This window comes from Telmatherina bonti (assembly GCF_933228915.1).
Source record: "Telmatherina bonti genome assembly, chromosome: 23".
In the NCBI taxonomy this organism is placed as follows: Eukaryota; Metazoa; Chordata; class Actinopteri; order Atheriniformes; family Telmatherinidae; genus Telmatherina; species Telmatherina bonti.
Window position 1 is genome coordinate 17823363 of NC_136632.1, and position 13299 is coordinate 17836661.

The 13299-nt window shown below is 37.4% G+C and overlaps 1 protein-coding gene across 1 annotated transcript; it reads right to left on the reverse strand.

Annotated features, from left to right (window-relative positions):
• Positions 1 to 372: 372 nt before the first annotated feature.
• Positions 373 to 10591, reverse strand: optn (optineurin). The gene is made up of 13 exons (XM_079263175.1): positions 10489 to 10591; positions 6730 to 6854; positions 6330 to 6538; positions 6054 to 6197; positions 5757 to 5941; positions 5264 to 5357; positions 5057 to 5172; positions 4722 to 4871; positions 3659 to 3743; positions 3363 to 3518; positions 2797 to 2939; positions 2385 to 2467; positions 373 to 1314 (listed from the first exon to the last, which is right to left on the reverse strand). Exons 2-13 carry the CDS (start codon positions 6848 to 6850, stop codon positions 1202 to 1204), a joined length of 1599 nt encoding a protein of 532 aa, XP_079119301.1. The 5' UTR covers positions 6851 to 6854; positions 10489 to 10591; the 3' UTR covers positions 373 to 1201.
• Positions 10592 to 13299: the final 2708 nt, after the last annotated feature.

Sequence of the window (13299 nt, forward strand, 5' to 3'; positions counted from 1 at the left end):
AGAAGATAATCGATTAAAACGAGAACAGCTTCACGGATAGACTGAGCTATACTATACATGTTGCTCAGTTGAAGAGGACAGAAAGCTTATAGATACCATCAGAACATTTATACACATCCAGAAGGTCTCAGATAACATAAATCTTGGTTTGAAGACACTGGCACAAATGTGTTGGTTAAATTTACGAAAGATTAACAAGAGTGGGACTCCAATGTCCTTTGCAAGTTCAATTTACTTACTAGAGATTTGATAAATCTGATTATCTGTTGTCTGTATACAACCATCTGGAGTTCTCTTGAATGCTTTTTCTGCAATTGAAATATTGGTTAAATGTTTTCAAATACATGAATGTTCCACATCAAGAGCAAAATGAGCCAGAAATTTTCATCTTTTATTTTTCCACAGGAATACATGACAATCAGAAAGCCTTCATAACCTACAGAATATAGAAATGTCAGTAAGCCTCCTGAATGTTGACAATCACGTAAAATATATCAAATTACCAGACATCAGCAAAATCTTAATAAAATATCAAGTATATTTTCATATTAAAGTGCCTACATGGTGCAGGCTCATCTTCACAGACACCAAAATTCAAATTATGAATTAAAATATTTTCACTGAGGAAAAATATAGAAAAGAATTTCAATTTTAAATTGTAAAGGAAGCAATCAGGAAAAAAATACAAAAGGATTTAAAATCAAATTCATCCAGTGAAGGCTCCACTTTGGTTCGATAAATAATATGTGCATGAAAGGTAGACCGCAACTAAAATCTGATCAGAGGATTTGTGTCTCATCTGGTTACTTTATCGGACTTCTTGCCCTGAAGAATTTTTTATTCTTGTTTCTTTTTGTAAGCTATCACAGCAAAGCAAGTACAAAACTCCAAACCCTACATGAGATGTCCTGGTACATTCTTCCTTTACTTTGACTAATACTTTAGAACTAAATAAAAATGTACAACAAGCTACAACTGACAAACTCTGTGCATGCTTGGCTAGACCTTAGGCACTAAAGTCTATCAATCTTTCCAAAAGCAGTGTTTCCATCTTGTGATAAATATGATGGAGCTTGTTTAATATCTGCAGAGTAATGCGTCAGGGATCAGAGAGAAGAGGTATGGGTTGAGGCAGAGGAAGACTCAGATTAAGGTGCTGATGCAGCTGCAGTTATTGAGGAAGCTTGTAGTGGATAGGGGTCTAGTTGATGCAGTCCATAATGTGGATCTGCAGTGAGTCCAGGTCTGGCAGGATCTCATTGCACTTGGGACACGCATGCTCAGGGATGTTCCCTTGGTTTTGCCAGTCGGTACCTGCAAATACAGATTCACAAGTTTAATCTGCTTAAATTGCTCCAATTAAACTTCACAAGGTATTTGAGCTGAAACTCCTTTCACAAAAAGTTCTGACATTCATTTATTTCTTTAGGTTATAAAAGGCAGACAATGCTGCACTAAATATTTCACGTGTGCAACATCTTAAAGTAAACAGTACCACTCACAGAGAAGAGCCCACAGGGATTTATCAGCAAACTCTGTTGCTCTCAACAATTCTGTGGAGCTTTTTATTGGCTTTGTTTTGGTTACTAGATGATAACGTTTTGTTCGATAATCTATGTAGAAAAACATTAGTCAATCTGCATGATGACTGGATGCTGGATGGTCCATACAATCTCACTATGCGCAGGCCTCCAGTCATTGATGTCTGCTAATCCCAGTAAAAATTGAAAGAACACGCTTTAAAAGGTTTTGTGAGAGCTCAAGAGCAGCAAAATAGCTCAAGTCAAAGCTTGTTTGTTATTTAGCCAGAGTTTTCTCTGCAGCTTCAACACTTGGTAGGGTTTTAAGTTTCATCCTCCAACATGACAAGAGGTCATAATTGTTCACTGTATTATTACACTAACAACGCCTGTGCAGAGATACCATCTTGTCATCGTTAACTGGTTTAGGGCAGACGACGCACCATGATTATCTATAGTTACACAATCAGGCCAGTTTAAGCCAGAGCTCTTTATGGCAGTGTGTGTTTGCAGCTCAAAGGTCTGAGCCAAAACCCGCTTTCCATCTTTGTATGTGGTTCCTGCATTAAAGAATTTGGAGTTTGAACTTAATGTAATTTAATATGCAGTCTGGGTCCCAAAGAAAGCATGTACAAACTATAATGGAAAAAAAAACAGCATTTCATCTTAGGATTCCCTGTTCTGTTCATTCCAGTTCACTGCAAGACACAAACTGGGAAAAGCAGGAAAAGCAACTAAATCTAAAGTGCTTGTCTTGTCTTAAATTATGAAAAAAAAGTGAATAAATATGAAGGTGTGTTGATAAGGTAGAAAACACAGTCGACTTGCACTTTCTAGAAAACCGGCCTGCATGACACACTTTACCTCTTCCAACCAGAGAAGCACCGGGTCCATGCGCATTTCCTCCGAGTGTCCCATGTCTCCGCTGCATGTCGTTAAGCGAGCGCCTTGCAGAAACAGGAGAAAGAACAATAATAAGAAAGAAAAAAATTAAGCAGCGTGCAGTGTCATGAGAAGGCTACACTGCAAGTCATCACCAAACAGTAGAAATAGTAGAAATTAGAAGAAACCTAAAAAAAAACTAAAAAAAAACAAACAAAAAAAAAAAAAACAAGAATTTTTTTTCTGTTTTGCTTCTTTAAAGTCTTTGAAGGTGTGAACCAGTTCCACATAAAACAACCACAGATATTATAAAAATAAACGTAGAAGTTTCCAAATGATCTATTCTATTTCTTAGACAGTGAAAAGAACAAATGTCTCGTGTGTGACAGCATACCGGCCCAGCGAGTCCATCTCTTCCTGCAGCTGGGTGTTCTGCTTCTTCAAATATTCCAGCTGAGCAGCCAGACGCTCCTTCTCTTCGTGGAGTTTCTCCCTCGCGGCGCGCTCTGCATAGAAGTCTGAGGAGTAAACCTCTGCCTGTAAACGGTAAAAACACAGAAACATGACGGCTGCCCCAAAAGCAAAGCCTGACATTGTCTCAAGTGTGTATGGGAATACATCCTAAACCTGAAGAAAAAACAAATTTATCAAAATTTTATTTAAAAAAAAAGAAAAAAAGAAAGAAGAAGCTATTTTTAATTAGAATGTTAAACTATTTATTATTATTATTAATGTTATTATTATTATTATTATTATTAATAATGTTATCATTATTATTATTATTATTAATAATGTTATCATTATTATTATTATTATTATTATTATTATCATTATCATTATCATTATTATCATTATTATCATTAATAATAATAATAATAATAATAATATGAATAATATGAATTTTATGGTCTTATCTATGGTCTTTTTATATTTACTGTCGTCACCTACAGACCTACTAACCTGAGCCTGAAACACAGAGATGGTCTCCAGGTCCTGTTCTTTCATGAAAATCTCCTGCTTCATCCCATCAATCTTGTTCTGTTTAGCAACCAGTGCTTCTTCTGCAGCAGTCAGACGCTGCTGCAGCTCATCCACCACCTCCCTCTTCACCAGAGACTGTAGAACCACACACAAACATCACACAGGTCAGAACTCCCTTTTGATATATTTTTATACTCTTATTACTAATTTATCTTTGGTGGAAAGCAGCATGTTGCATGAGATGAAGGAATTTCCTCATATTGACATTAACTTACGTCTTTCTTCTTCAGCTCTTCCTTAAGCTCATTGTAATCTTCAAACAGTTTGGTGTACGCATCCTTCAGTTGTGCTAAATTGTTTCTGGAAAGGAAAGAAACATGTTAATACATTGATCAGCTATAACATTATGACCCCTGCATAAAATTGATCAGCTCTTCCTTTTCCTTCCAGAACCATGGCCAAGAGAACCGGACCTCTTAAGGGCTTCTGCAAATCAGACTAATTTCTCAAGTGCACTTGAGATCTGCAAAATTTGAAGCCCACTTTAATACTGTAATAGTATGGAAGAGAGCATTAAACCATAAGGAAACCACTGCTAATGGGAAATACTGTTTGCATGAGTCATGATTTGTCCACTTGATCAGATCGCTGAATCATACAAAAAGAGCCCGATTTGGGGTCCAGTTGAAGGGCTAAATAAACATTAATCCTTGATCCAAAAAAGAAAAAAGACCAGTTTAACTCTGAGAAGCAAAAGGTAAGGTCAAGGGTGGTTCGAGTTTGGCCTTGTTCAGTAAAATTATTGAGGCAGGTGCTTCATGCCAAAGAAACCTCCAGATAAATTGAAGCACTTAAGGTTTCCCTGCATTAATGTCCTGCGCATCTCACTGTCCCTATTGGCTCGTCTTTTTCCATCAGTGCAACCTGGTTTCATGTTTTCCTGTGCTAAATAACTCACATGAACCTGAAGACATCATTTGTCAGACCAGGCCTTCAATACATCTACGCAAAAAGGTCTCCATGAATGCAGACTGCGAAGTTGCCGCAAGACCTGCAGTCGTAGAAATGCGAGTAAAAACCTCACAATTTAGCTCAAATTTTTAAATTTGCTTCTTATTTCCCCATTCTAAGATAACAAGATGAAAATCTGGATGTTTACTTCCTGCCAAGTGCATCCTGCTTCCAGCATTGTAGCTGTGACGAGATAATCAGTGTTGTTCTTTTCGTCTATCAAACTGTTTGGCTTTACGTGCTATTTTGACAGTTTGGTTTTTATGAGTTGCAAATGTTGTTAAGATACAGGTCATGATTAATTAATCTTCTTGTGTGTAATCTGACCTCTCTTCATCAGCTTTCCTCTGCTCCAGCTGGCTCTGTGCCTGCATGCTGCCCAGTTGCAGCTTCAGCCGTTCATTCTCCGACTGAACCGCCTGTTTCTCCACCAGTTGAGCCTTCAGAGTTGCAGCATCTTGTTCCACCTCCCGACACCTACAGAGCACAAAAGAAACATATCTATTTATCTAAAAAAAAAAAAAAAAAAAAAAAAGAAAAAAAGAAAACTGATTTTGATGAAAATCTTGATGTCCCAACATTCTTTATTTTGCTGCATAGGTATCATGCTCACCAGTCTAAACAAAATCTTTCATGTGTGTGTGTGTGTGTTTGTGCCTAACCTGTCTTGCAGGTTCTTCTTCATGCCTTCTGCTTCATCCAACTTGCTCTGGGCCTGCTGCAGCTCTTTGAAGAGCGTCATCATCTGACCTTTAAGATTTTCCACCTCAGATGCTGCCTGAAAGAATCAAATACACACATTAAAAACAAGACTTGAGGAAACCGAAACGAGTCACTGTCTCTTAAATATTTAATTTAAAAAAAACAACCTTCTCCTCCTTCCCAGATTCCTCTTTGGTTTCTGTCTGGGTTATCTGTGTGGACTCCTCTAGGCCACGATTCCTTTCCTCCAGCTCTGCAATCCTGTTTACAAAGGAAGAAATCTCCTTATTTATCATTTACAAAAATTTATGAAAAAGAACAAACACCAAAAGCAGTAAAGACAATTTGGGGATTTCTTGAAATACTAATTTATTTCTCAAAGCACTTGACTCCAACATCCTCTCATATAGTGATGAAAACACTCCACGAGTTATTTTAAGTCATGTCCAGTTTTACAAAGAAACCAGAGTGAGTCCTGGCAGCTTCCAGCCATCACAACCTCCCAGCTAACTTCTCCTGGAAGCTGATACAAGCTTCTGGTTTCGCCTACTCTCCACAGCACATCGGAACTAGCTCTCGGAAATTTCCCAGGGATGTTGCTGATGGATACAGAAACTTTATTTTTATTAGCAAAAAACGATGTATAGGACAGTCTTCTACCTGGCCGTACAGTTTCCCAGTTTGGTCTGCAGCTGCTCACATCGTTGTGTCTCGTTCCTCAGGGACTGCAGCAGCTGACTAACCGTCACCTCTTCGTTGTCCAGCCGAGACGCCGTCATGCTCAAGTCAGGACGCCGGCTACGCTCTGTGCTGCATGCCTCGTTCAAACCATCAACACCTCCGTCCTGAGAGGAAGAGCACTAAATTAAGTCCCATCTGAATCAGACACATGAAAATCCGATGTGAAAATCTGCTGCTTTGGTCGTCTCTGTTGATTATATTCATGGGTATCCTCACCGTCACCTTGATGATCTCAATGAACGAGTCATCTTGGGAGTCCTGTTCAGCCTTCAGCTGCAGCTCAGAGTTCAACGCCACCAGGTCGTTCTTCTCTGCCTGCAGGCGTGCAACCTGGGCGTGAAGAGCGTCCAGCTCTGCACTCTGATTGGATGATGCCATTACATGCAAAAAAAAACAAAACAAAAAACCATCAGTTCCAGATCAACTTGAAAGAGGCTAAAATTTAGCACAACCAGGGTTCAGAAGGTAAGCTTAACAATTAAAGATCCTCACCTGGTGTCTGCCTGCGGCTCCTCCTGTCCTCCCCTCCTCCTCCAGCTTCTTGGTCAGATCCTGGTTATGAAGAGTAAGGGTCTCTATTTGGCCTCTAGCTTCCTCAAGCCGACTCTGTAGGAAGTCCCGCTCCTGCTGCTGCTTCTCCCTCCATGCAGCCAGACCCTCGAAACGCTCCTTCATCATCAGGTTGGTCTGACGCAGAGCCTCTGGGAGAAAGAGTTTGATAAATACATAAGCTATTAACAGCAGTCTGCTTTGTCCTGGCGTGTTTGTCACACTACAAGTCTAAAAAACCTTTATCTGAGACAGTTTAACTAGACCTGATAAGAAACATCCGTTGTTGGGAGCTGCAGCCGAGTTTTTTCTTCGCCCCGACAATCCATCACACTCCTCTTACCTTTAAGGTCTCTGTTCTCTTGAATGAGGATGTTCATCTGCTGCAGAGTTTCCTCCAGTGTGCCCGACTGACCGGAAGAGCGAGAGACGTCACCGTTCATCATGGGACCTCCAGACGCCATGAAGCTGGGATTAATGAAGATGTCATAAATTTATATGAATTGAACTGAACTATAATTGAACTTTAAGTTGAGAAATCCTGATTTTTTTTTAACGTCACATGTAGGGCTGTGACAATATGCTTTTGTCCCGATTCGATTCCGATTTTTTTGGGTGCTGATTCGATTTAAATTGCGATTCTCACAATTTTTCAATATTGCTGATTTTTGTTGATTAAAAACAAAATGAATGTACAAAACCTTTTTTTTTTTGCTCGTCGTTTTTCTTGATTTCAATTAGGAAAAAACAACACAGTAGCAAGATAATCATTCTGCTGCTACAATGCTCAAGAAGAGAAGTAAAAAGATCAATAAAAATGACAAAAAATTTATTTTGGATTATTTTTATTTGTTTGAAAAAAAACAACCCTTTTTTTATTTGAAAAAAATTATTTTTTTAAATAAAAAAATTGATTTTAAAATTGTGAAGCAAAAAAAATCCAGATTTTTTTATTTGATTTTCCCACCCCTAGTCACATGGGTTTTTGGGATTTCCACCTTTATTTAATGTTTATAGCTTTTTTGGTACCAACTGATGGTTGGTCAATAAGCTTTCCTGATTGTCCCATTTTAAATGCAGAATATGCACGGCAATGGGAACTGTTGCACCTAACTGTCCAACGCCATTATCTTCTTCAGCCGCGGCAGGCTAATCACGGGAGATATTGATGACGGGCACTAAGTTGTATCTTCTCCATCTTGCGTTTGTTTGCTGATGTGTGCCAATCAAGTGCGCACACATCAGCATATTCCCAAACATTGACAACTTACATGATGGCTCCTACAAGAACCCTGTCTGCAAGTCCTCAATTCACACAACAACTATCACAGAGATGGAAAGCATATGACTTTAAAGTTACTGGACTCTAAAAGTAGAAATAGAAACTTTATTTAAAATAAAAAAAACAACAACAACCTGAAAGCTCTAACCAGCTCTAGCTGATCCATTGGACAAATAGCAAAGGGCCTTTAAGCAAGACTCTAATCTGGACCAAATGTGCATCTGTGCATGCGTTGCTGGCTCAACCAGTTGAGCCACATGACATCTTGCAACAAAATACTTGGAACATTCAAAGTTTGTTTCGATTTACCGTTGATGGTAAAGGAGGCTTTGGTTTTATGGAAAACACCCTTGATGACCTACTGCAGTAAAATGACCATGGCTGTAATTTCACTGCTTATGGTATGCAGAAGAACCAGAAGACTGATCTGATCATTTCCCTCACTACCTGCAGTCACAGTTACTCATTGTTTGAAATTAACATTTTTGTCTTAAATCAGAAATTCACAACCTGAAGAACCACAACAATTACATTTTAAATGTAATAAAACTAAATAATCTGAAAAATATGGACAAGAAGCCGAGTTGTATAATTTTTTGCACTGGACAGCTTGAAAGTGCCTGCATCCCTCAGCTTTTTATCAGGTTGTGCAACGTCACAAAAATAAATTCCAGTGATTTTTTGTTGTTGTTGTTCTGTACCGGATGGCTGTCTAAAGTCTCCTTACTTAAACCAAAGATCGTCAACAGGGTTAAGGTCTGGACTGGTGCTGACCAAACCACTGAAGAAAATGATGCATTGTGCTCATTATGTGTTGCATAACATTGCTGAACCTACAGCTGATGGATAGAGGCAACAAGAGATCATTTAAGTAGTTAGATCCAGGAAAGTTGTTCTTTTTTTTCAAGCAGTGAGTGCAATACAAGCCATTTTATTTGTTGAGATTACATTAAAACATTTAAGAAATGTCTGAAAAGCTTCTGGCTGCATTCCAGAGAAAGGTGGTCAAAGACCATGCAACTTTGCAAATATTCAAGTTCTTTTACCCCTTTAAGTCCTAACCATACCCTAACTATAACCAGTCAAGCTGGATTTAGGTCAGTTCCCTTTGGAAGGTGCCAGGACTCAAGAGGCGATCATCATCTCAGGATATTTGTTCACTCCTGAGTCTCCATGCGTCATTTCCACCAGCAGGGACAGATAAACCACAATGCGTCTCTCTGCATCAGAGTGCATTTTATATCCAACCACCACTTACTGGTGGTGGAAACACCCTGATGAAAGCCTAATGATGGGCAATTTTGCATGGCAACCATGTCGTTTTAATCTTAATTATTTATTTAGAAATTTACTTGTATGGCAACATACTGTACGACTTATCACATGTGTGAACTGTTTTTCGTAACATGTAGAACTACTTCATTTCTGAATATATTTTAGTGGTTCACGTTCTTATTAACATTTCTGATCCAGATTTCTTTTGTGGCGGAGAATCAAATATGTATTCCTTCTTTTTTTGCAAATATTGTTAAAGTACAAGACTTGGTGTGAAAGATTATACTTGATTTTGCACCAATGTCTAAAATTTCACACCATTTCTTTGATAATATTTTTCTACAGTTGGTGTCGCCATTTCCAGATATTGTGCGTACGCCAGAGGTGGTGTAAAGTTAGGGACATTTTACTGCCAATTTGTGTTTTTATAAATCCCAAAAGCTGACTATAATTGGTGTATACGATGGTTTTGTGAGTGTGACAGCTTTATAAATGAGAACCCAGTTAATTTTGTCCAGAGTACAATGAGCCTGTCAGGAGGCAGGAAACAACAGTTGGAGGGTTTCAGACATAAATAAGACAGATTAATCATAATATAATAAGAATCATGTTGTTATTTTCAAGTTAACACAATAAAAATATATGAGAGTGCATAAATTAATCTGAAAGGACAGGTCAACAGTACCTGCCACTTTGGGGCGCTGATGTTCAAACCTTATTTTTGGCACATGGTCCCTTTAAAAGTCGTGAAGAGCTGAGCTTAGTGCATTAGAAAAAGTATTGATCAGATCAGTTTTTATAAGTTCAGTTAGAATATCAATCAGAGTTTATAATTTCTTTTGGATGAATTACTCAATTACTTGTGTGGGAATAAACTATTGTACAGCAAATTCATCAGCTCAAAACCTAATATGTGTTTTGGGTGTATTATATTTGATAAGTGTTCATTATTTAAGAGAAGAACTAGATACGAAATCTAAACATTTCAGTAGGGATTAAATGCATATCACCTTCTCCATGGCCTTGAATTGTATTTAAATTATAAATACATAAACTTGCTGATATCACTGACTCAGGGCTTCAGCTCGAAGCGACAATAAATGATCAGGAATGATGGCATCAGCTGATCTCCAGATAATTTCATTACACGAACAAAAGCAGGGCTATGTCTATCTTCAGGACGGTGAATTAGTAAATAACTGCAAAACTCAAATATTTCAACACATTTTCAATTTCAAACGATGATTTGTCACATCTATAACTCGCACTTTGACCCAACTGTAAACACCAAACATATTTAAAAACAATGTAGGTCATGAGACACGATATTGATGTCAAATGTTGTGAATGTGTAATATTTATTTTTCTGCTTGTATAAGTATACTTTCACTTTCCTCGCGTGGGCCTAACCTGCGCGTGGCTCCCGATAAACACTGAAAAGTTATCAGTAACTTGGAAAAACGAGGATGTGATTTAAGCTGAGCCAAACTGCGTCACATCAGACAATTAACACGTTTTTAAAGAAGTTTACAGGTTTTCACTCACCTGCTGGGAACTGCTGAGACAAAAAATCCGGTTGTTTGACTGATGATAAACAGAAACACCGAGACGGAAAGCAAAATCAGTCGATGAGCCGTCAACTCTTGAGTCTAGTTTGCGGAAGTATGAAGAAACATATCAGATGAAAGGGAAGAACTTCCTGTTTGAGATTTCAAGATAAAACTCAAATTTGTCAATTTGATTTTTTTGATCAATTTTTACTTCAGTAAAATTGATCTTCAAATGTTAAAATGAGCTGTTGTGCATACGTTGAACTGTGTTTACCCTATAGAAAAAAACCTACATTTTGTTTTAATTTATTAATTTATTTTTTTAATCTTGCTTCTTTAATCTATCGATTGATAAGGGACTGTTTGTTTTCCCTTGAGAACACATCTGATGTGCAATTGCCATGACAAAAGTTTCACTTAAGAGAAATACAAAAACAGTGGTGAACACACCAACAACTATGTTGAATGAATTATTGCATGGAACAAAATAGACTTTATTGTACTTTAAAGCACAATGTTTTTCTTTTTTTTTCTTTTTTTTTTTCCCCCAAGATTTTAATATAGTAGTCCTCAAAAGTATTATTTTGATCAATAAGATTATGGAAAATAATTGAGTCCTGGCCCAATGATAAACTCACCTGTATTAATCCTTCCATTTGTTAAGAAGTTGTTTGGTTTTTCCAATGTCGAGCTCAATGCATTCCTCACTGCGAAACAAGAATGCTTTAGTGCAAGTATGGCTTCAGATCATAGACTGTGTTTCTGTTGGTGTTGCTGGGTTTGAAAAATACAGTCACTAATCTTTAACTTTGTTGTTCCAATTTTTCTTGATAACTTTGTTGATTTCCGATTAGTTTTTTTTTTTCACTTTTTAAAGCCACAGTGAGGCAAGATAAACAAAACAAGTAATTCTGCACAGTTTATTGTTACAAAGACATCAAAAGAAGGACAGATCATGAATAAATAAATAAATAAATAAATAAATAAACAGACAATAAATAATTTTATTTGAAATCAACATTTGTTTACTTAAGACAGTCCTTTTCAATCCAGATCATCAAGATTCCCTGCCCTGCATGTTTTATGGGCAACAACCTACTTGAACACACCTGAATAAAATAAAGGGTTCATTAACAGGCAGCAAAGAACTTGATGAGGAAGTTTAACAATCTGACTCACGTATTTTGGGGGAGGAACAAGTCTAAAAAATTCAGGGCCAGAAGACCTGGATTGAGAAGCACTGACTAAATACGTTTCTATGATGTTTGACTTTGATCACTGCTTTATATTTTGAAAGTCCTTTTACATAACTTCCGGTAATTATCACAATACTTGTCGCTAACTTGATGCAGCAGTGACTGGAGGATTTCGCGCAGGTTTCTGTAGCCATACAGTGACGTAACCAACCAGAAAACAGATCTGGCGTTCATCAGACGTGGCGTATTAATCATCATCGTGCGCTTGCAGTTTGTTCGCATGTTTTATAGATCAGTGAAAACCTCAAAGATGGGGGCGGGGCCAGCCGTCAGCTGACAGCGGGAATTCCCTGGAGGAGTCACCTTGCACCTTGCTATGAAAAGACTGGAGATCCCCTAATTAGACTGACATCACTGGGTTTTTTTTTTTTTTATTATTATAGCTTAAAAAGTAAATAGATACATAAATAAATGAATATACTGACTGATCAAATATCTGAGGTTACAATAAGATATAATAAGCTGAAACCAGCAGATCTACCAGTTTTATGTAATTTCATGCCAGTCTGTATAATATTGATAGATATTCAGCTGGGGCCATTTATGACATGAAAATTGTTTATTTAAAAAAAATTGAACGACAATTCGAAAAAAATTAAGATCACGGTTGTAGTAATAAATATAATATTTTCATCATTCTAATAGGTTTCATCTGAATACCATTGCAGGCATATTTTGTGAATCGCATTCTGTTCTGTGAATATCTTGTACTTTTAATATAACATTGCACTACATCTGTGTCAGACTATATTTTCAATAGATACATAACTCAATTTTGTCATGGGAAAGCTGAACATGACCTTGCTCAGAAGATGCAGTTTTAACACTTGTTCTGATCAGCTGTGCTTCAGTTCACATCTTGCCGTCTTCTGTATTTGTGCTGAAAGTGAATTACAAGATAAAAAAGCACTCCAGCAAGATCTGTCGCTTCTATTTTAAAGGTTGAGATATTGTTTATCCAACAACAACTATACATAATAATTCCCACTAGATGGCAGTGTGGTTCTGGGTAGTTTAAAATTTAAAGGGACTACATGTAGACTCACATGGTTACTGCCCCTGAGGCAAATATACTAACTGTATTTTGCTCAGTGACCTGGAGATTATCATTAATAACCACCAGCATGGCTTCTGAGAAATATACAATGAGCCACTACTCTAATAAGACAATTATTATTAGGTTATAGTATCCCTGGGAACTATTCAAAATTATTCAAAATACTTTTTGATGTGCATCAAAATAAAATTAAAAATATAGAACAAAATTCTGACAAAGTCCTTAGCATGCCTCCAGCATCATCAGTATTCTAGTGTACTATAGATACACTTTGTAACCCAGGCTCAAGTCTACTAGACAGGCCTGTAGCACAACATCCCCCTGACCAGAGTCTTATTGATCTTGAGCCACTGAAAAGACCCACAAAATCCTTTAGAGACAGAAGATTAATTCAAGATACCTTGGATCTACCTTCTGCTATCCGGTCCTGTGAACACAAAAAGATTTAAAGGATGGAACTTCCTCAAGGAAACTCTTGCTTTACCGCTTATGT